Source organism: Parasteatoda tepidariorum, chromosome 9, assembly GCF_982258835.1.
Source record: "Parasteatoda tepidariorum strain Cologne lab strain chromosome 9, Ptep-v5.0, whole genome shotgun sequence".
NCBI lineage: Eukaryota > Metazoa > Arthropoda > Arachnida > Araneae > Theridiidae > Parasteatoda > Parasteatoda tepidariorum.
This window is the reverse complement of record NC_141763.1, coordinates 38,826,280-38,850,372: the sequence shown is the minus strand read 5'-3', so window position 1 is coordinate 38,850,372 and position 24,093 is coordinate 38,826,280. Positions and strand designations below refer to the sequence as shown.

The window sequence follows — 24,093 nt, the reverse complement described above, 5'->3', positions numbered from 1 at the left end:
TAAATTATGATAAACATAAAACCGCACAACTTTACCACACCAGTTTAAAAGTAATATTCACGAAATCTTAAAGTCGTAAAGTAGAATAGACAGAAATAAGCATTCAAAAGCTTACTAGAGCTAGATAAACAATTTGTTTTATTATAAACTAATAAACAATTCCATTTTGCTATTTAATAACTCTAGATCAATAATTGAATTTTAGATTTTTTTCTATCACAAGAAATGCCTAAAAAAGAACTGGCTCTGGGTAGGAGCTTAATTAAAGCTCATAAACGGAAGAAAAATATCGTGGTTAAGGATGGTTATGTGAGTTTGTAATTTATAATTTTGATATTAATATTTATTTGTCTTACTCACGAGTATTCTGTTTACTTTTTTTTCTTATAAGTGTTAAAAGAGTTCTTGTATTAAAAATATCCTGATAAGACAATAGATACTTTAAATTTCATTTCACATATTTAAATCTCAGAATTTATGGCATGTTTATTATTAATCCATGCCACTTTTTCATGGTGCTGTGCTCTTTGCATGAGTTCATTTATTTAATTTTTATTTCCTTCAAAGCTGTAGTTAAAAAAAAACATTTTGCTGTAAATGTGACCAAATACAATAGAAAATTAAAAAATTTCTTTTCATAAATTTGCATCTTTGTACTTATATTTTAAAATAATAATTTCTATTCCTTTCACGCTTTAAGTTTTTTATTTATATTAACAGTTGTGTTTTTTTTATCAACAGAGGCATACTAGTGACCTTCTTGATGGAAGAGACTTCAACCGCTTAGATTTAAAAAGCGTTACAGAGCAAACTTCCTTAGATGATTTTCTTTCAACCACTGCATTAGCTGAAAATGATTTTAATGCGGGTATAGTTATAATTTCTAGTTGTATTATGATTATTGTAGAATAAATATTTAAAACTCATATAAATGAGTTTGCAACGATAATTAATTTTACAAATTGTTATCAGATTTTTTTTCTTCTATTTATAAAGTGCTCTTTGTTATTAATAAGCTGAAGCTATCAAATTTTTATGCTCAAATATAAGTGATTTTATAATTAATATTTTCTATCAACATAAAATATTCCAGAGAATAAGTTTTTTGTTGTATGTATACAAATGCTAGATCTTGCCTAACTTGTGTGTGGAAATTTCAAATCTAAAATTAGTTTCGTTCTAAAGCTAGAATTTTTTTTATTTTTAAATGACACTTTAAATCTATTTTTTGTTGAAATGTACAAGTTTTAAAACGCTAACAGGGGGTTGCGTAAATGTTGCAACAACTTTCTTATGGAGTTAGAGCATATTAACAGGATTAAAATTGTATAAGAACCTTTACCCTGAAATATTGTCCAAAATGTTAGTGGCATTTCCTTATTATGGGTATTCTGAAGCACATAAAAAGTTCATAATAGTGAATTGTCCTTAGTGACTTATGATATTTCCTGTCATTGGTTCCCATGTAATTTTAATCCTGATAATGTTTCTTCTAACTGCCCTAGAAGTTTGTCACAACATTTACGCAACCCTCTGTTAACATTTTTAAACTTTTACATTTTGACAAAAAATATACTAAAACTGTCATTTAAAACAAAAAAGGAAAAAAAAGAACTATAGTAAGAAAAGAGAAATTGATTGCAGATTTAAACTCTACAATGTGGAAATATTCAAGATCAATTAAATAATATCATGCAACAGAAGAAAAAAAAATTGTATAACATTAATAAATTATATAGATTAATAAAGATTAGTAAATTAATTGACTGATAAACTTATTTAATTAGAAGCCAAACAATTTTGATTCGGTTGGAGATTTATCTTCTTTAATTTTATTAAAAATATATATTTAAATAAATCTTTGTAATCTGACCGCTCATTACAAAGTTGCATTTTTATTACATGTAATCTCCTTCAGCTTTTCTCCTAAAAGAAAATTCTACAACTAAATAATAATTTATTTATTTTCAGAATTCTCAGATGTTAAGCTTATACAAAATCTTGCATCTAGTGCAGTGCTATCAGAAGAGGAAAAACATTTAATTTCATTGGCTCAAGAGGAAAATAAAGATGTATTGTGTATTCCTCGTCGGTATGACTTATTTTTTGTCCATATTGTATCTGCTGCAAATATTTTTTTTTTTATCCTGTCCTTAAAAAATGTTTAAACTTTATTTATTTTTTATTATATTACATCTTTTATTTCAGGCCGTCTTGGGATGAAAATACATCGAAGGCAGAATTAGATGCGCAGGAACGAGAAGCTTTTCTCACCTGGAGACGTAAACTTGCAATGTAATTATTTTATGCCTTGGCTAAAGTCAGTGTTTTCCATAGAAAAATTTTACTCCTCTATAAATTTTGAAGGGTGAATTTCAAAACAGAAATTTTGTTTCTAAATTGTTGCCATTTTATGGCAAGTATTATATTTTAACAAAAGCAATTAATTATGCAAATTAAACACAGTTATGCAAATTAAACACACTTGAATGCTAAACCAAGAAAAAAGAATTTTCATATTTTCTATTGTTCTTCACTACTTAAAGGGCAGCAGGAAAAATAGTTTCTAAAAAACAAAATTTATTTATAAAATGTATGGAATGTGTTTGTTTTTACATACTTTTTTGTTTCCACCGTACAACAGAATGTTCAGAATTCTTGTCTCTATTAACACATTCATGGATGGGGTAAGGGGCAGCTTCTATGGTCAGAGACCTGGAGCACCTGCGCTAGAAGACTGTATCTGTTTTATCTTGTTTGGGACTTACCAGGCAGGACCTGGTTCAAGCTCCCCTGCTGGTGCTAGACTTGCTTAGAGTGAACGAGCTCATGGACCTGATCTAGCTCTGCTGGTTATGGGGATGAGAACAACACACCTTCATTGGTGGCATAAAAAAAGTGTTCTTACAAAAAAAGCTTAAAAAATTATCTATACTCTCCAAAGCTGGGTTTTTAAGTTTTATTATATTAGGAGTTACAAATTATCTTTCAAACAGAACAACAGCTATTATAAGTGTCAAGCAATGGCAATTAATTTTTTAAATTCAGAAAGCATGAAAGGGATCAGAGTCTTTCTCTCTGCACACAACCCTTGGATTCATTTTTCATTGAAATTTTCTTTATTCAACACCGGGAGGAAGAAGAAAAAAAAACGAAAAATTATAACAAAAATTTTATAAGGAGTATTTTCTTTCCCAAGATTATTTTTGTGGAGTAAAACTGAAATTTGATGCATGAAACATGCATCTAGATGGGCATTGGAGAACTCTGTAAAACTGGAGAATTTATTTTACAATGAAAAATGCTTGAATCTAATTTTTTTTTTTTTTTAAATAAAAAATTCTATATAATTTACAAAGTGAACTGGATGAATAAGCAATTTTAAATGGTGAAGTTAGATTTATTTATATCAAACTGTTAAAACCAAGATTGTTGTTGTTGTTCTTACTTTACGTCGCACTAGAACTGCACAATGGGCTATTGGCGACGGTCTGGGAAACATCCGGGAGGAAATTTAAATCAAAGTAATGATCATTTTAATCATTGTTATTTATTTATTTGCTATGCTAAGTTTGTCATTTTCAATTTATTGTGATCTTTTTTTAATTTACTTGGAGGTAACTAATTCTTTTATTGTAGATTATTAAAAAAAAAATTCATCTTTATTTTTCTTATAAATGTCAGTGAACAAAAAACAATTATATATTTCTTAAATTGTTTATCTTGTAGTCAATATATTAAATTTCATTTTTTAATAAAATTCTAAAAATTTTAATTCAGTTTGTTCTAAAATGTTTTATACTGACCCAAAATTTTAGCGATTTATCCAAAATGTCTAGATTTTTTTAAGTATTTAACAATCATAGAAATGTATTATTTGTTAATTTTTCTTCTCAAAATAAAATTACATCTAGCCAATATTTATTTCTACAGATATTTCTTAATTATATATGAATGCAGACAAATAATTGTCCATAGTGTCACCCTTTGCCATGTGGCTCCCTCTGCCTGTTATGAATTCAGTTAATAATAAAAAAAGTGTATGAGTACTGATCTGCCTTGCAAAAGATTTACAAACAGTCATCAGAAAAGCAAGGAGAGCTTTGTATGCAAACACTATCTTGGGAAAAAAGCAAAGTGTATCTAAAATTCTACAGCACTGAAACAGTATTGTTTTATATTGTAAGGAATTGGTGTAAATTGGAATTTTATTTTTAGGATTCAGGAGCAAGAACATTTAAACCTGACACCATTTGAAAAGAATTTAGAAGTGTGGCGTCAACTATGGCGAGTGATTGAAAGAAGGTAACTACTTTTCTGTTATGATTTTCTTTTTTTTAAATCACAATGAAATATTCATTTTAAAACAAATATGAAATTTCATTGTCAACTTATTTTATTGATTTTAAAGTGTTTGAAGGATGTTGAGATGTTTAAAGGGAAAATAAAGTTTGGAGGACAATTTCGTGTGTAACTCTTACCATATATTAATATCATTCAAAGCATCATAAAATTTTGTTAATTTATCATTAAGTGATTATTTTAAAATGAAAAAGATTATGCAGAATTTAAGAGCATTTTTTATGAGAAAATTCCTGAACTTTTACATATGTAACTAGGGGTTTAACAAAAAATTTGATCATGGAGAAATATCACACATTGAAGTTATCAATTTCAAATTTAATTTCAACTCTACTAAAATTAAGACACTAATAATAATAATTATAATTTTACTCCAATTGAAATTCGGGATAATAAGATAATATACTTGATGCAATGTTTCTTTCTGGGAACTTAGTATTAATCATTTGTAAAAGTAATAGATAATTGCGAATGTAACTCTGTCAAAATCAGTGCTGTGGTGGCAAACAGTACGGTGAATAAATGCCGAAATTTCATTTCATGTAAATATTTTTTTAAAGTAACATGCTGAAATGCTTTAACAACTTTTGCTTCTGACTGAGTTTTATTTAAAACTCTCTAAATGATAGCCACCTTAAAATAAAGTTGTCCCATTTCATTTAAATTCTTAATGCAATTTAATGCTAAAGGAAAAATTTAACAGTTCCTACAATGTGCTAACACATTGCATGTGTATTTCTTACTATTCTTTTTAAACTTTAAAAATTTATTTTCAAAAATGCAAAAAATTTTATTATTAGCCAAAAGACTGTAAAAAATCAGCACAAAAATTAGAGCTTACCGAAAAGCAAGTGGGGTACGTTGTTCTTCCATGTTGTCTCAACACTACACATTTGGCATAAGGAAAGCATATGTGAACATTAATTATCAATGCATGTGTATATAATTTGACGAACAATTTTTATTTTCATTTTTTATTTCAGCCATGTTATTGTTCAAATCATAGATGCTCGAAATCCATTACTTTTTCGTTGCCATGATTTAGAAACTTATGTTAAAGAAGTGGATGAAAATAAAATAAATGTTCTATTGCTGAATAAAGCTGACTTTCTAACTGAATCAGAAAGGTGAGTATCCCCATTTTCAAAATAGTAATTATTAATGTATTTGGCATGGGAATTCGTCCAACTATCGATCCTCTTTAATATTTAAATTTATTTACCTTAAATTTTTGGTATGAGAAATCTTGCTATGTATATACATATATTATTTATAATTATGTCAATGAATTATTTATGTTCTATGAGTAAATTCTGTACAATAAAGAGCAAATATTTGAATTTAGCCCTTGCTAATTTATTTTTTAGGCAAACTAATTTTTTGACTGCTCGAATGCTGTATTAATAAATGTTTTATTACTGAGATTAAAGTTTATAATGATTGCTAAATTTAATATTCATCCATAGATTTCGCCTGCTATCTTTTAACTTTTTTTTCTCCTTATTCCCACAGTTAAAATTTCTTCTTTGTTGTCATTAGTTTTAGTCTATTAATTCTATGAAAGGAAACTTGCTGAGAACTCTAATGGGCATTCACTAAAACAATTTGATTTTAAGGCATATTTTGATAATGGAATAACACATTTGCAAAAATGGGTTGAAGTTTGAGGAGAGTATTCTGAGAGAGATGAAATAAATTCTGAATGATCAATTGACTCCTTTTGTTTTATACCCTGATTCAGAGTACCATTACTTTTTTAACATACATAGTATGTTTCTAATTAATATTACCATAAATATAAAAATTACATAATGTATAGAAATGATGTTATTATATATATAAATGTAATGAGTTGTATCTTTCTTATTTTAGACAATGTTGGAGTGATTACTTTGAAAAAAATGGCATACAAGTTGCATTTTTTTCAGCACTGCAGCAAATTGAAAGAGCAGAAGTATGTAATTTTTTTTTAATCTAAAAATACCAATTGTTATAATTTAAAAACTAACTTTTAAAACTTAAGTTATTTTAAATATTCCTCATTACTCCAATTTTTTTTTATTTATTTATTTTTATTTTTTTTTATTATTATTATTATTATTATTCTGTTTTGTTGAAGAAACATTTGCCCTTAAAAACTTTTAAAATGGTTTAAAGTTTTATTTTGTCTAAAATTATCATAACACTTTAAAAAAAAAAAAAAGAGAGACTTCTTTAATGTGTTAAAAAATGCTTTATTAAGAAATATATATTTCTGCAGTCAAAATAGATAGAAGAAAGACTGCAGATTGATTTGATAATGACACATAATATTAAATAAATACGTTATCAGGAGTTTAAATACAGCTTTAAGCAGTTTTAGAATTTTGAATTCATGAGCAGCATTAATATCCACTTAACTGATTAAGTTAGCATCGGTAGGTGATATGTAACAAAGCGTGCATAAATAACTTTAAAGTATTTTATGCATCTTAAATATCTCCTTTATGACATTAGTATGTCTGTTAATGCAAGTTCTGTTGGCTCTGTTGCTGCATTGCCAAACCATGAGCATTCCCAAAAGTTGTTTTGCAGTACCCTAGAGGATTTTGTGATGGGGTTTCAAGAGTTATAGTTTTTTTTTTTTTTTCAAACTTATGAAGATTTTTTAAACCTGCAATTATATTTATAACCAATGAACAATTCATCATTTATTTAATACTTTGGTTATTTTAGGAAATAATTTTAGCAAAATTCAGTAAAAAATTATTATTATTATAGTAGTATTATTTTTTAACAAATATTTTTCTAATAGCATGAATAAATTTAGAGATAGATTAGCTATTAAAGAAAAATTGCTCTAGTATTTCTTCTCAAACTTTTGAATTCAAGGAAAATAACAAAATTCAACAATAAAGTAGTGTTACACTGATAACCACTCTCAAGGTCTATAAAAAAAACTCCCAAAAAAATCAGCGAAATTAGATGCTGCTCTAATCTAAACTGTCTAAAATAAAATTAATTTTAAAATATTTTTGATAAACGATGATAAAATTATGAGTAATTTTTTCTATTTTTGTTAAGATGTTTGCAATAGCTAATGAACTTTATTTGTTAAGTTTGGTTCCACTAAAAAAAAAAGACAATCGTTTAGGATTTGGTAGCTAGGAAATATTGGGAATTGCTATATATATATATATGAGTTCAGGTAACGATGATGGCAGTGGATAGCAACCACACACTTTCCTCTCTAATGTGGACCACAAAGGTTCAATAATACTGAGGTGACAAGTCATTCTCCTGCTCGGAAACCAGCCCTTGACTATGCGAGCTGTGTGAACAAGAGAATTGCAATCTTGGAAAACACCATCATCATTGAACAATGATGATAGTGTCTTGAAATAGTGATAGTGGCCAAATTGTTTACATAATTCTTAACAGTAATCTGTCCTTTCAGAATTATCATGGGGAGATTAGGAAACCTCATTTTGGCTGCCACATTAATGGAGATCTCTGATGGCTATGGAACCATTACAGAACTCCTACCATGTTTCACATTTGGCTACTAGCAGTCTGTATCATGGAATTAGGATGGTTCATCAGACATAAACTTGGCCAAAAGTAGGAAACAATATAAAATAAGACTCTCCTGAAAATAGTATTGTTTTCTACTGTTCCATAGTCTAGGCTTTATGACTTAAACATCATTTTTTCCTGTCATAGGCATTATCATCACTGATGAATAATTTTGGAATTGCAGTTTGGCTAGAAATACACTGCTTGTGGAGCTCTCTTCTGGTTGTTTTGACACTTAAAAAGGGTTTTTGAGCATGACGTTCATTCCAGCTGTAACTTTGGCAGCCGTGGTCTTATTTTTTGTCACAATCCTCTTCAATAAGCTTTCATCTTAACTGTGATTTAGAATATTATTTTTTCCATATTTCAAATATGCAGAATAAATTTCTGATACAGTACCTCTTGAAACATTAATTACCCGGCTATCTTGTTTATGGAAGCACCCACTATGCACACTCCAACAACTTTCTCACTATTAGCTCTGACATGATGGAATTTAGGACAATTTCAGGCATTCTAGTTGGTAGTGTCAGTACATGTAAATACTAGCTCCACCTACTTATTTCATTAAAATAAACATTTATTTTAAGCATTACATTTAACAAGGTGTCCCCATATTTTTATCTAACCCCTGTATTATATTGTCTCATTCATTTATCTTTTGTGTTCAAATTGTTAAAAAAATCTAAGTCTGGCATCATTTGTACCCTTCTTGAGTATTAGTTAAGAAGAAATGAATATCTACAAGATGTTATTAATTGTAATATTTCTTAGTATAAAATAAATGTATTCATCTTTGGTATGTCCATAATTAAAACATAATTATTCATGTTATTTTACAGGATCATGAAGCAGAAAATTCTGTGGATGATGAAAATTCAAATATTGAAATTGATCTGCATAAAGTCAAAAACAGCACGAAAGTGTTATCAAGAGAAGAACTAATCAACTTTCTAAAGGCTGTTACCAAAATTCATAATATTTCTGCTCAAAGACCTACAGTGGGCCTGGTATAGAATTTATCTGATTAAATACTAGTGCATTATTTACTTTTCTTTAATTTTAAATGAAAAATGTATATTACATAGGAATTTCTGCTATCTATATTAAAATGCTTTAAGAGTCCAGGTATCAAAATATTTATCAAGAGACTAGACTGGGCTGTGCATATTTTCAGGATGAATGATTTAAACCCACAAAAAATTACTTGCTTTGACAAAGCCAAAGGAAAAAGAAGAGAACGATCCAAAATGTGATGGATAGATGTAGTTGAAAAAGATTTTGAAATCCTAAAAGTTAAGAATCTGAAAATCATTGTCATCTATAGGGTTGTTTTGAAATCCCAAGGAAAATGTATTGCTTGACCTGGACTAACGAACTTCTGATAATTATAATGATGAATTTTGATTAACTTGAAATTTTTTGTAATAATTCTTTACCTTTTTATTGACTTAAAATTCTTTAATGATGAATCTTTATTCAGGGTGGCCACCCACCTTGAAAACCTGGAATTATCTTGGAATTTTTTTATACTGGAAAAAACCTGGAAATATCAGGGAAATTTGGATAAAAACCTGGAAAAATCAGGGAATTTTAAAGAAAAGCTGGAAATTTTTCTTTGATAATATTTTTAATTTCACTAATTTAAATTATTTGCTAATTTTCTTAATTTAAATTATTTCATCCATTATACCCACTTTTTTTTAACGGAAATGTATCGCCAAACAGTTGAAATATCATCAACTTAGCAATACTTTGCTTGCATCAGAATTTGCTCCATTACAGCTGTTAAACTAGAATGCCACATAAAATTCTCCTACTGTTGCTAAACGAATGCAGAAACCTTTGACCGCTATGGGACTGTGCAATTTAGGAAAGATTCTGGTGTAGGTGGAAAAAGATTTAGGATATTAGCTTCTATTTTTAAATACTGTCTTTGGGCTGAATCCATTTATGGCTCAAGTTTGTTCCGATGCTTTGGTGGTTATTTTTTTTTTCTCGATTTTGACAGAATGTTTTTGTATTTTTAACTTTATAAAATTCTCCAAAAATTAGTTGGTTAAATTTTATGATAATAGATTTTATATCGCACTCTTTTTCTTTTTCTACTCCCATTCAAAGAAATCTGTGAATTATTTTTTCTGAGCAAACCAACGAATCACACATTTTTTTACAATCGCTAACAGCAATGCTTGTCGACAAATTGTTACAATTGTTGCATTAATGGCAATTTTTTCTATTTCATTTTAACCTCTTATAACATATTTTAATTTTAAAAAAAGGCTCCTTTGTTGGTCAATATATGATTTTTGATTCAAAATTTTGTACCAAAACATTAAAAAATAAATAAAAAATCTTGAAAATAGTCAAAATAAATTATTTTTTTCAAGTATGATATGTTAAAAAAGTAACATTTTGAATAAAATATTTTACAATATAAACACTTTTCTTGTACACATCCTATACTTTATAAGAAAAAAGAAACAAAAACCTGGAAATTTTAAGATTTTTATCTGGAAAACCTGGAAAAATCAGGGAAATTTGAAATCTGATTCGAGTGGCCACCCTGTTATTGCTAAAATTGACTATTTGGTACTATTCCATTTTAGTAGAAAAAAAATATTTAAACAAATTCATAGATTATAGAGATTTTATGCTTATCAGATGTCCCTATTTATTAGAGTTTTCAATAATATACCACATGAAAAATTTAGTTTAGTGTGAGTAGGTAGCAGTGTTCATCCCAAATTTAGTTGATATTAGAAAAGGTTTCTTTGCAATTCCCAATGTAAAAACAAAAATCTTTAAACAAATTTTTTAAATTAAAATATTTTAATTTCCATTTATTTTTAAAATAAAGTAAACTTATGCAGTCAAATTGATGATCTTCTTTATTTAGGTTGGTTATCCTAATGTTGGTAAGAGTAGCACAATTAACGCCATCCTGATGAGCAAAAAAGTATCTGTGTCTGCTACTCCTGGTAAAACTAAACATTTTCAGGTACAGTTTCTTTTTCATCAATGTTAACTAATTTCTAATATTTTACAAGGTATGTTATATTTTCTTAATTTTATTAATTTATCTTTGAGGAAGTTTCAATATCATCTGATAAGGACCAGTGTAGTTTTAGAATCATTGCGGGTTTCAGAGTCATTACCAGTTTTTTAGCTATTTAAAATATATAAAGTTTTAACCGTAAAAAAATTTTTTTTTTAATAATAGTACTCCTAGGTAAACGAGAAAAATGTTGCAACACGTAATTAAGATTTGTAAAATTATGCAATTTTTGTAAGTTCTTTTTTTAGTTTAATTTTATTTTTGTTCTATCCTTGAACTCAGATTTGACTTGTTATCTAAAATAATATAAATCTCATATATGTGATTCAGGAAATGGAATAACGCTGGTTAAACCCAGTTACTCGTTAAATCCAAATTCAAGCTTGGAACAAAAAGAAAAAATTTAAACACAAAACACAACTTGTTTGAATAGCATAATTTTACAAATTTTATTTATATATAGCAACATTTTGTCTCCTTTGTCTAAGAGTATTATAATTTTAGCATTTTTTTTTTAATGGTTCAAAATTTTTACATTTTAAACAGCTGAACAAAAAATATGATTTCATGAAATGTCAAGGACTGAGAATGAGTTTTTCTTACATGTGACTCTGAAATCGCTTACGATTCTGCAACTCCACAAGTGCTTCTCTAATGTTATTAAAACACCCTAAAATTTCTTTCCTTATTTTCTGGAACCAATACGGAAGGCTAAATTGGTGTCGACTCTGGTTTGAATTCCTTCTTTTTCTGAAGGGTTGCACCTACTGTCAATAACTTTGAAAATGATTTAATTATTTCCAAATGACAATAATTATGTTCCAAAATACTTTCAATAATTTTAAACAAGTGATAGTGCACTATGAATTTTTTTTATAGTTTTTTCACCCTTTCCTATATAATTTCATGCTTCCAAAATTATTTTTCTCCTTAAATCCCCCCCCCCAAATGTAACAATTTTGTTTCTCTACAATACTGTGCAAAATGAACCTGTTGTACCAAAAGAAACTTACTATTTGACTTATTAAATCAGGAATCTCACTGAATAAAGCTTATTATATTTGAGTTCTATTTTATACAAATTATGCACAATTTATCATTGAATTTTAAACATCCTTGCTTGAATACTATAAAAAGTTCTATTCAAATTTTTTTTAAATAAATTTAAATTATTTATTCTTTATTTTTTCTAAAAACATATTCTAACTCATTGTATCCAAAGACATTCAGTACCGTTGAATTTAATTCTGTTATTAACCTAATCATGTAAATGTATAATTTATTTGCTGACATATCTAAAAGGAAATATATTTTCTTGCTTGATACTGTTCATTTTTTCAAAGTGCTTCAATTTATTTTTATTGATTTGGTTTCAAATCTACCTTTACTTTCAAAAGTGTTAAAGCTTGTTTTTTCATTGTTAAAATGAATTAGATTATCAATTATTATGTTTTGCAAAAATTAACATCGTTTTAAATTAGCAAAATCTTTTTTTTATATGTCATGGTTATAACCTGATCTTCACCAAGACATTTTTATAATACTTTTATATGGATTAAAAAAACGGAAAATTTGTTGACATTAAACATAATATTTCATCATGTGAAAGCTTTTGAAAATTCTCTTATTATTTTTAAATTATATTGTTATATTGATTGTTTTTATTTTAGCTTTTTAGCTAATTTTGTTTAACTCAAATTCAAGTTATTTAAAATTAGGGGAAAAGTACCAAAAATGTTATAATAGCTGCTGTTATGATCAGATCAGTTCAGTACATGTTTTATAAAACCATATGATATGAAAGGGTGTAATTTTTTTCCCAAAATACCTCTCCTTTCATCCAAATATTTTTTTATCTTCATTAAATTGCCTTTTACTTAGTTAATTTTTTGTGTCAAAATGTCTCTAGTTTTGTACACGAGTTGTTTGCTTTAATTATGAAAGAAATTATAATTTTTCCATTACTTATTCTTGATGTGCTTATGTTAACTTTTTTAACAATTTTTTTCAATAAACTTTCCTATGTCTAAATTGTGGAAGTGACTTCACGAAAGAGTGGTACTGCCTCCTACCTGAGGGTTTCTGAGCTAAGTCTTGCTTTCACCCTAGCGGTGTCTCTTGTCAAACAAAATGCTTTCCCTCTTTATCTTCATTCACAAGGCCGATGGCTCGTCCAAGTGTTATTCGAAACAATAACAATTAAAAATTTGATCTCCAGTATCATAAAAATTGCTAAATATGAATCTCTTCAAAAAGTATAAATCTATTTATTCTGTGACCAACCAGCAATTTGTTTATTATTCATATAACATGTTACTTTTAAGACATTTCTGTAGTTAGTATTTTTTATTTATTTTCATACATCATTTTTCTCATAACAATCCCTGCATGTTTTCTCTTAATTGAAATGTATTAATTTTAATAAAAATGTTTTAATTTAATGTTCTATCTAGACTTTTATAATTGATGAAGATTTGTGTCTGTGTGATTGTCCTGGCTTGGTTTTTCCAAATTTCGTGTCCACAAAAGCAGAGATGGTTATCAATGGTATACTTCCAATTGATCAGCTAACAGAATGGAATCAACCTGTTTCTCTGATATCCTTTAAAAAATTTTCAAACTTCAAGTAGCATTTATTCTTCTTTCATATATAAAATACATATAATTTTTTAAAAATGTTTTCATCTTGAAAGGACATTTTATATTAGCTAATAGCAAGTAAGTTAAATGGTTACTCTGTTTTCTATGATAGAGCTAACTGTTAAGGTATATTTAAAAAAAACTATTAATTTAACAGTTTCTGAAATGCTTTGAATTATATCATTAAACATTTTAATTCATTTTTTTTTAAAAATTTTCTTTGATAACATTATTTTTTTAACATAGTTTATCAAAGCTCTATCGCCAAGGAAAATTTAAAGAAAGCCACAATTTAAAAGCTTCACTGCATAATTATATTTTTAAACTATATATACCATCGTACTGTGAAGAATTATCTGAGCTTTACAATGAACAAATAACTTGAATGCTTTAAAGTTATCAAACTATTTAAAAATCACAAAATTTCACAACAAACCACAAATGTTTTTCATTTTTGCAAAATTGTGGCTTTTCAGCAAATTGACATTTTGCTCTTTTTTTCAGAATAAGCATAGAGAGCAATTGCTATAGATAAACTAACTTAACCTAACATTCATGAGTAACTGTTGCAAACTCACTGCTGTTATAAGAAATAACATATTCTTAAAAGAGCATCATTTCATATGACTGCAAAGCCTTAAAAAAACAGTCATGTTTTGAGTACTATATCAGTCAGTCATTGGTGACTGATGCTGAACTTTTCATTTAGGCTGCATCAGTATGGACATAGTAAAATATGATATATAACTAAAAAATTTGCATTGTTTTAATCACTTATTGGTGTGATGATATGAAAATAAATTTGTCTTTTGCATCATTCGTTTTTTGCCGAATTCAAAATTCCTAGCATTAGTATTTTGGCTTTGACTTCCCTTTTCTCTCCTTAAGGGAAAGACATTGAATTTAAAAAGACTGGTAGTCAAAGGAGCAAGCCTGTGCTCTCGAGAGTGAAAGTCTTGGAAATTTTCTTAATATCAAAATTTATACAAATTTATTTTTTTAGTTTTAATACTGCTTTCAATCATTTTGCTTTTATGATTTCATGAAAGAATCCGCTTGGTTTACTCAGCCATATTGGATTACGTGACATATAACATAGATACAAACTTTCCTGTTTTCTTACATAGACTTAACAATTTATGTACAATCTCCTGTGATCTTAAAAATTAAGCCTCTTTTTATTAGTAATTTTTAAAAAAAATTAATTTTAGTTTCTATAAAAAAAAAACTTATCTTAGATCCATTGTGTTTTAAATAATAAAAACACTATTAATTTCCTCATTTGTAGTTTACTATCCATCGTCTTAATTCCATTGTCATTAAAAAATTAGTTTTTCTTGTAATTTTCTAAACATCTTACTGAAGATATAATAAATAGAATTGCCTAAATTAAGTTTTATTTTGTTGTAGTATATTTTTCTTTAACTGATTTTAAGTGACTAATTTAATTCCTCGTCAATTGTTGGAATCTTCATATTCCCTGTTGATTCCTAGTACTGGGGAAAAAGGAAGAGACACAATACCAACTGCAGAAGAATTTTTAAATGCTCATGGATGTAAGTACATATGCTTGGGATTCAAATTTCAATAATGCTAAATTTAAATTTCTGAGCTGTACTGAGCCTATGAATAAGTAAAAAGACTTTTTTATGCAAACTTTTGAACCAATAAAATTTAGTTCTTATTGCAGAATATGTATTTCAACGTATAGTATCAGGGTAAAGTATGCAGGTGGATTTTGCTACCATTTATCATTACTTTCACAAAAATCATAATTATTGTAGCAAAATCAACACCTTAGAAAGAATAAAAAATCGAAATTTGTAAATTTTTTGTTAAACTCTGGGCACTTTTATAGAAAAATAATTCAATATGTGTCCATATTTCGAAAGTCTCATGAACACTTGCAAGTTCAATGACAGATACCCAACCTATTGTTATTTTTCTTAATTGCTAATAATCATGTTAAGTAAACATTGTGTGAAAAGTTGTAAACAAGTATTTTAATAGCTTTTTATTTTAAAGAAAAATATTTCCATCAAAATAAATTTTTTAACACATTTTTACTCAGAAAATTATGATACTTTAAACATTTTCGTAAAAAATAGATACTGAGTTAAAAATTCTAGGTTAGCTTCTGAGTGTTCAATAACCCTGTTATTGAATAAATTTTTTATTGACTTCGAATTAAGCTTAAAACATTTAATTGGTTGGAATTGAAACCCATTAAATTGGTACAGAACAAACCTTATATAAAGTACTATAAATGTATTATTCTAAAAACTGAAGAGATATCAATTCACAAAAACTTCCGTCAACCTGTTTTATTAAGCATGTCTGTTTTTTTTTTCTTTTCTTCTTTTGCTATTCAACTCTCTTAAAAAAATTTTCTTATCTTGATCTTAGTAAAAAAAAGCTGACCCTGTTCTACTAAACAACTTTTACAAAGTGTGTTTACTGCTGTATCATCATACTCAAAACTTAAAATAAGAAGAATGTAATTATATTCATTTTCATATATTCCAACCTTTACTAGTGGTGGAGATGAGCTCTAATGAAAATAACTAAGTTTACACTGAGATTAGAGAATAAGGTTGTCAATACTAAAACAATGATACATTACCAATTTTCTTTGATGAGCTTATTGCAACATATATGGAAAGCTATATAATTACAATAATTTTATGCTTTAAAGGAGATTATCTGAGTTATAAAATTAAGCTCGTTTACTTAAGATAAGAAATAATGATTGTTAAAATTTTTAATTAAGTCTTGAGCGAGCAAATTTACATCCTTTGTCCTTCACTGTCTCGAATAAACTTTCTGCCACCAAACGCTCCCTTGCTCATTGTTGCGAGCGGAAATTAAAAATTATCACAGATCAGGTGGCCACTTAAGCTTAGGTTGGTTTGGTAAGACAACAGTTATCATCATCTCTGCTGCAGTTATCATCATCTCTGTTTGTATGTCTTTATAAATCATACAATTTCACTGTATTGCTATTTTTTCTTACAAGTATTATAATTATATCAGTGATTCAGCTATGCTTTGGAAATACTTCTCAGGTTGATATAAATAATTTCACTGGTTTAAAATGTATGTGATTCAATATACAATACTTTTCCCTACTCATTTTTAAGAAAAGTAAAAATCAAATTTAATTGCTTATTTTTTAAGATTATAAATCTTAAAATTCCAGTGTAATCTATAAGTATTACTATATCTTAATACACTGTTATTATTCTATCAGTAATTCAGCTATGCTTTAGAAACTATGCTTCCATGTTTCTTGACCTTTTATTACTAAAGGCAGGACCAATTTTTAGTAATCCTATTTAAAATATGAATTTTCTATTGTTTTATCGAACCATAAATTTGCACATTCATAGTCATTTTTCATTTGATAGACAAAACAAAGAATTTCTAAATAGGAAGAGAGTTCTATTTGAACAATCAACACTTTTGATTGGGGCTGATCAAACATGCGCATAAAGTAAAAGCAATGGTGTGATTGGACACTCAGAAGTATCCTTAATTTCTCCTTTAGTTATTAACAACAACAAAAAAGGAAATTTTAATTCATATTTGAAGTTTAGTTATAATTTTGACTACATTTGCTGGCGTACTATTTTTACCATTCTGCAATGGAAAATTGTGCCTCCTATACAATTTTTGCCGTATTTTGCACGTTATATCACTTAACTGGAAGCACTCTATTATTGTGTTAAATGTATAGTAATAATGGATTTATTTTTATCATGCTTCATTTTTAAACCTATGGTTTATAAGTATTTTTAGGGAAAATTATAGTGTCTTGTGTGTGATAATTTTTATTGAAATTTTTTTTATTGGCTTTTAATGTAGATAGCAGAGGTTACATGACATCAAGAGGTCTTCCCGATAATGCCCGTTCAGCACGTTACATATTGAAGGATTTTATCAATGGGAAGTTGTTGTACTGTTTCGCCCCTCCTGGTATTAAACAAGAAGACTATCATAAGTTTGAAATGAAAGCTAAGAAAATTTCGCACCAGAATGTTCCAAAAGAAAATGAAGTCCTTGAAGTATAAAAAATTCAATGTTTTATTTTGGTTTTTTTTTTAAAGACAATTTAAAATGTTTTTTCCTTTGTGCATTTTTATCTATTACATTTTTGAATATTACTTGTTATTTTGTATTTAGAAAAATCACTATTAAGTTATTCTTGTCCATTTGAAATCGAAACATTAGTTTTCATGAATAAAGAAAGGGAAGAAGGGGAAATATGTTTAACAGTCCACTGCAGGAATTAAAGATTAAAATTTTTTAATGTATGATTCCTTGCTTAACTTGGCTAAAATAAAATAGGCACAAGTAGACTTTTAACTGGAGTGTTCATATGTTATTGAAAAAAGAATGCACAAAGCAATGTTCAAAACACATGAATTAGTTCTTATAAAGAGTCACTGCACATACATGATTTTTAGAAACTCTTATCAGTAATAAAATTAAAATAAACAAAGGACAATTCTGAAATCATGCATATGGCCCATAAATTATTCAAGGCCCTGCTTCTTTCTTTTTCTTTTAGGGGTATAAGTGTTATGTGGGGTCCACCCTCATTTGTTAGTTATCAATTTTATAACTTAAACGAGTTCCAAGAATGTGTTACATATTGACTAAATAAATGACTGAGAATAATTCATTCCAATTCATCATATAAAGGCAAGGCCAGAAAAACCAAATTTCTTTACTTGCTATCAATAATATTCTTTTGAATAATAATAATATGATCCAGGAAAATAAACTGCTTTGATGGGTGCTGGATCTATTCATTGAAATTTGAACTTCTTTCTGCATTTGTAGTTCAACAGCTGAAAATCATAATTCATATTGTCTTGCTCTTCATGAATGCCTCACCATTTTCACCCTTTCAATGAACTTTTTCAATTGAAAATGCAGTGTTTATATGTAGACCCATTGATTGATTAATCTGAACACCTAGGCTATGGACATGAATGTTTGCTAGTTTATGTTATTCTCAAAACTCTTAAAATAGTTCCATCTCTATGAATTTATCTTCAAATGCTATAAAATTCTAAAAGCTATATTGTTTATCATTGCAAAAAATTATGTTTATAAGGTGCTGAGATATGTTACATTTAGGCTAATTACTACTAGTTTGGTGTTTCTAGGTTGGATTTATTTTTAACTAAAAATTTTTTTAAATATTAAAAAAAAATTACAATTAAAATTGTAATGCCTTGCATTCATTAATGCAAAAGTTACTATTTTGTGTACTATCATGCAGTTCGAATATAAAAGATTTTTTTTTGTTATTTATATTTTTAGTACATTAAATTGGTGTTTCAATGGTGTATATTTATTTTATTTTTTTTTCAGAAAAAAGAAACACTAAGTGCAGCAGACAAGAAATTTTTTGCTCAAGTAAGAATCAGAAAAAATACCTTCTTTTGATATCTTTTTTTTTAGTTATTTTTTTCTGTTTTTAATCATACTTTTTCTTCTGTCATTGCTTTAAAAATGATGTGTGCCTTGTAAAACAGTAAAGTATGTTAAATTTTTCGGTCACAGTCAGATTTTTTAAGGCAATTGAAATTTGTTCAGATAATTGTAAATATTAGCTGTTATGGTATTTCTTTTATTGTATGCATGTTGCATCTTATTAAATACAGTTTATGATCTAGTTTATATTTCAAAATTATTACATGCACTAAAGCTAACAAGTATAATGATATTACTCTTCTAATTTTTTACGAAAACGTAGTTTAATTGCATTTATTATTGTGCTTCTTTATAGTGTTAAATTGAACAGTTTTTAAATCAATTTAAAAAGGTTTTTTCATTTTGATTAATATATTTCCATTATGTTAAGTAGGGCTGCTTTTAAATCATAAATAGTTAAGATAATTTTGATCTATTTAATTGAAGTAAAATCCATCCAAACATTGGCTATATTTTTATATATTTAATTATTAATTTAATTTTTCTATTATAATTAAAATAAATAGTATTCTTTTTTAGGCTCATTTGAAATCTAAAGGAAGTATAGGAAGTCAAGATGGTGGCTCTGGGAGTAAACCTTGGAAAAAGCATAACAATAGAAATAAAAAAGAAAAATTGAGAAGGGTCTATCATAACCCATATGAGTAGCAATGTAAAAATAATTAAATTGCTTGTTATGTTTGTAAATAAATTTTATAAATAAAAGGAACAGTGATGGCTTGTAGGATTTTTTAACACTTTCTGTTTTATTTCATTTTTTTCTTATGCAATTTTACTTAATGATCTGTTTATTTGTATTTTGTTCGGAAAAAATTTAATTTATCAAAATTATATTTTTCATATATGTGTAAGTTAAGAGTTTTGTAAAGATTTAATTTATTAAATACGAAAAAAATGGCAGTTGTCTAAAAAGTGTAATCGATTCTTGTTTTACTTTTAGGGTTGTAAATTTAGTTATGAGTGTATTTTTATGCCAATTGTCTTTAGTTTAAAAACAATTTATCTGCATTAAATTACTTAATATTAACACTTTTATCACAGAAACATTGATTCCTGCTTTTGTTTCATTGAACTTTAGGTTTAATAAATATTAGCACATTAAAGATAAATACATATCGACGGAATTCAAAATAAATAAATTTAATGTATCAATATATGACATTTTAAATCAGAGACTATTTATATTCAGAAATTAATACAAATTTTAAGTATCAGCAATACTAAAGATTAGGCTGATAAATTTCAATGAATATCTTTATAAGTATTTTATTTTATAACCACCGTCTAACAGCAAACCCAATTTTTTGGGTTTAAGACGGCTAATGTTCAACTCTGCCGCCTTGTAATTTTGCTGAATCACTGAATTGATTCGGTGATTTGAATCACAGCCTTGCAACTGACTCAGATCAGCTGATTTTATCGAAATGGATTTAAGTTTTAATGAATAATTGTCCCTTAAGTTTCAACTAATACTTACGTATTCAGGATTTTGCAATTAAGGAATTCGATGAATTCAGATAAAAAAAAAATAATAAATTAAACGTTTTTTTTGTAGTTTTTTAAAATTTTCTATGGTTAAAAGTGTTTATGGCATTTACAGGGATGAGATTCTTTCGCGGATTTCCGCTTTTTTTCAAATTTTTCCTTTTTCTCCGCTAATTTCGGCTGAAATTTTTTTTGCACAAGTTAAAATGTTTTATGAGGAATTTAATTTTCCGCGGAGGGAAATTATTGAAGTTCCTTTTCCTCCCTCTGAAGTTTCTCTAAAAGTCATTTCCTTGGGATAAAACTGGTTGACCTTTACACAGGGATGAGATTTTTTTTGTCTCTCGAATTTCAGCCTTTTTATCAAAAACTCTGATTTTCTAAAAGTTTCGTTTTTTTAAATAAATATCCCGTTTTTTTTTTTTTTTTTAATTCAGTCATTGAAGTAAAATAATTATATTTATTTACGATTTTCAAAGATAAACAGAAAATTCAATCTACGCCCTAGCTGCTAACCCTTCCGCATTTTTACTTATTTTAGCTATTTTCTCCGATTTCACGCACAGAAAATAAGATTTTCCGTATTTTTTATCCGTCAGCTGGATAGCTCGTATTTTCTTAATTCAGACGTCGCTGCTTCTTGTATTCTGGCGTGAAAACAAAAAAAAATAGAGGTGGATTTACGGTGAAAATATTTATTTGCTCATTCAATTAATCTCGTAAATTTTTATTTATTATGTCTAAACAAAAGCAATACAAACGAGCCTTTTAGAAATCACAAGTCCAGACTCTGCAAATATCTCGATTTTTATTCACGCGATTTTAATATCGATTTTCGTATTTACCTGATTTAAAAGTTGCACATTGCGATTCTTATTTACGCTAAATGATCCGCCGCAACTTTAGCTCTTGAGCAACACCCATGTATTCTTTTATTTTTTTAATGTTATTTTTTTACACAATAGGTAAAAAAATGAACTAAATAATAATAGGTAGTGGTTTTTGACTACTAGCAAAGTGTAATTCTGTAGCCTAGTAATTTTGAGCACAACACAAAACAAGGGAGCTCCTGGGTCAAACTAGTTTTCGTGGAGAACGTTTTGATAAAACTAACCCACATTTGCACTATACAGAAAGGAAAACCACGGAAACCTCTCATGGTTTACTCGACTGCAAGGGTACTCCAATTCAAAATCCGTCTACCTGTGAGGATATTTTACGTCAACACTGTGGTCGGTACTTGTCAAGCTATTATTGGCTCTAGGGATACTTAACTAATTGCTATTATAGGAAAATAATGTACAGTCCGCAAAAAAAAAAGATATCACCCTGAATAACTTTCGTTCTAATCATCGGATTTTCACGAACTAAAAGTCAATCTTAATGGTTCCCGGGGGTGACCTCAAATATGCTAATTAATTAGTGCTTACTATAAATTAAGTTACGAAATCGGACACAAAAACGTACTTTCTCTGAATAAACATAATTTTTTTTTTACATACACTGGTTATCATAAATTAAGGAAAAATCACAAAAATAGCGATAACTCTTTCAAAAGTAAGCCAAACCGTGCAAAATTTGCATATGTTGTCCACTAAGAGTAGCTGAGTAAAATTGCAATATGCAAATTAGTGGCGCTGCACTCGGCTTACGTCATCTGCCTGGAGCATAAAAGTCCAAGTTTGAGAGAAAGCACACAAATTTTACTGTGATTGCGACATTGAAAATCTGAGATAGCCAATTCGTAATAATGACCTCTAGGCATCATTTGCCTGAAGAACTACGATGGAGAGCCATCGGGAGACTAGAGGCAGGGCAGAGTCAATCAGAAGTGGCCAGATGGCTAAATGTGAGTCCATCTGTGGTTCATAGACTTTGGAGGCAATTTCAAACCACAGATTCGGCATCTAGGAGGTTCAGTCAAGGACGGCCAACTGTTACGACCAGTGCCGATGACCGATATTTGACATTAAGTGCACGCAGGAATAGAACCGCTACTCCGACACATCTTAGATCCTCTCTTGCTGCAGCCACCGGAAGGTTGGTGTCAACGTCAACTGTGCGCAGAAGGCTCCACGAAGGTGGTCTGTATGCGAGACGACCAGCCATTTGCGTGCCGCTCACATCACGCCATAGGAGAGACCGTTTGCAGTGGGCCCGACAACATGTCCACTGGACGTCAGATCAATGGAGGCCTGTTCTCTTTACGGATGAGTCCAGGTTTAGTCTAGAAAGTGACAGTAGACGTTATTTGATATGGAGAGAACCTGGGACCCGTTATCATCCATCAAACATCCGTGAAAGAGATGCATACGGAAGAGGCAGTGTCTGTGTTTGGGGAGGCATATCCTTAGGAGGGCGCACATACCTCCATGTCTTTCCAAGGGGAACCGTGAATGCTCAGGTTTATCGAGACAACATCCTTGATGCTTATGTGCGCCCATATGCCGGGGCAATTGGTGATTGCTTCCTGTTACAGGACGATAATGCAAGACCACACAGAGCTCGCATTGTTGATGATTATCTTCAACAGGAAACAATTACTCGCATGGAGTGGCCAGCTCGATCCCCGGACTTGAATCCTATCGAGCACGTTTGGGATGCTCTAGGGAGGCGTGTATCTGCCATCAATCCGCCCCCTCAGACCCTTGCCACGCTTGCAACTGCTTTACAAGAGCAATGGCTCTCACTTCCTATTGAACTGATAGACCGCATAATTGAAAGCATCACACATCGCTGTTTGTGCTGTATTGCTTCTAGAGGCAATCATATTCCATATTAAAGGTACTTTTTCTATTGCAAACCGATACTTCCAATTTGTTTATTTTATACATGTGCTAATTTCTATACTACTATTAATGTCTGATAATTTCTTTTTATGTTGTTTAATACCTTACTATGTGTTGTATATTGTGGGTAAGTTTCATAAAATTCCATGTGTAATTTCTTGAGTTATCGCGATTTTTGTGAATTTTCCTTAATTTATGATAACCAGTGTATTTGGATTTTTCATCTTCAAAATATAGGGGGTAGACGCAATCTGGGAAATGTGGTCTCCATAATTTGGTCAGGAGAGCGATTCAAAGTTCGGGCCCCTTAATGTTAATTTCGCTTTTTACGTTTTCGGTCATATTTTAAAAACTAATGAAGCAATTCTAAAAAAAAAATTGCGCCCACTCATAAAACTCATTTACCCAAAGATAATTTCATGAAAAAAGTAATTTTTAATAATTATTTATTATTTAATTAAAGTAAGGATGAAAAAAAGTTAAATTATAAGGCATGAATTTTTTTATACCATTTTAATCAACATATTTTTTAATGGAAAAATCTAAAGTTTCAACTGTTTTTATTTATTAGAAGATGAGAAAAATTAAAATAAATTATTTAAAAAAAAAATAATTTGGCGACAATGAAGAAATGATTAAGTGGGGCGATAAATATTAAAATGTGATAAACTTACGAGGAACTTAACTTAGCGAGCGTAG

At 28.6% G+C, this 24,093-nt stretch overlaps 1 protein-coding gene across 1 annotated transcript; it reads left to right on the top strand.

Annotated features, from left to right (window-relative positions):
* The first annotated feature begins 97 nt into the window (after positions 1-97).
* Positions 98-19,855, top strand: Ns3 (nucleostemin 3). The gene is made up of 14 exons (XM_087151624.1): positions 98-309; positions 742-868; positions 1,972-2,092; positions 2,209-2,295; positions 4,219-4,305; positions 5,346-5,489; positions 6,235-6,316; positions 8,760-8,927; positions 10,817-10,918; positions 13,429-13,572; positions 15,051-15,171; positions 17,480-17,679; positions 18,998-19,042; positions 19,640-19,855. The coding sequence occupies exons 1-14, from the start codon at positions 226-228 to the stop codon at positions 19,766-19,768; spliced, it is 1,641 nt and encodes a 546-aa protein (XP_087007750.1). The 5' UTR covers positions 98-225; the 3' UTR covers positions 19,769-19,855.
* The last annotated feature ends 4,238 nt before the right edge of the window (positions 19,856-24,093 follow it).

Coding starts and splice junctions, on each gene's coding strand:
- Ns3 (XM_087151624.1), top strand. CDS start 226: ATGCCTAAAAAAGAACTGGCTCTGGGTAGGAGCTTAATTAAAGCTCAT. Junction 17,680..18,997: donor AAGAAAATGAAGTCCTTGAA/GTATAAAAAATT, acceptor TTTTTTTTTCAG/AAAAAAGAAACACTAAGTGC. Junction 19,043..19,639: donor ACAAGAAATTTTTTGCTCAA/GTAAGAATCAGA, acceptor ATTCTTTTTTAG/GCTCATTTGAAATCTAAAGG.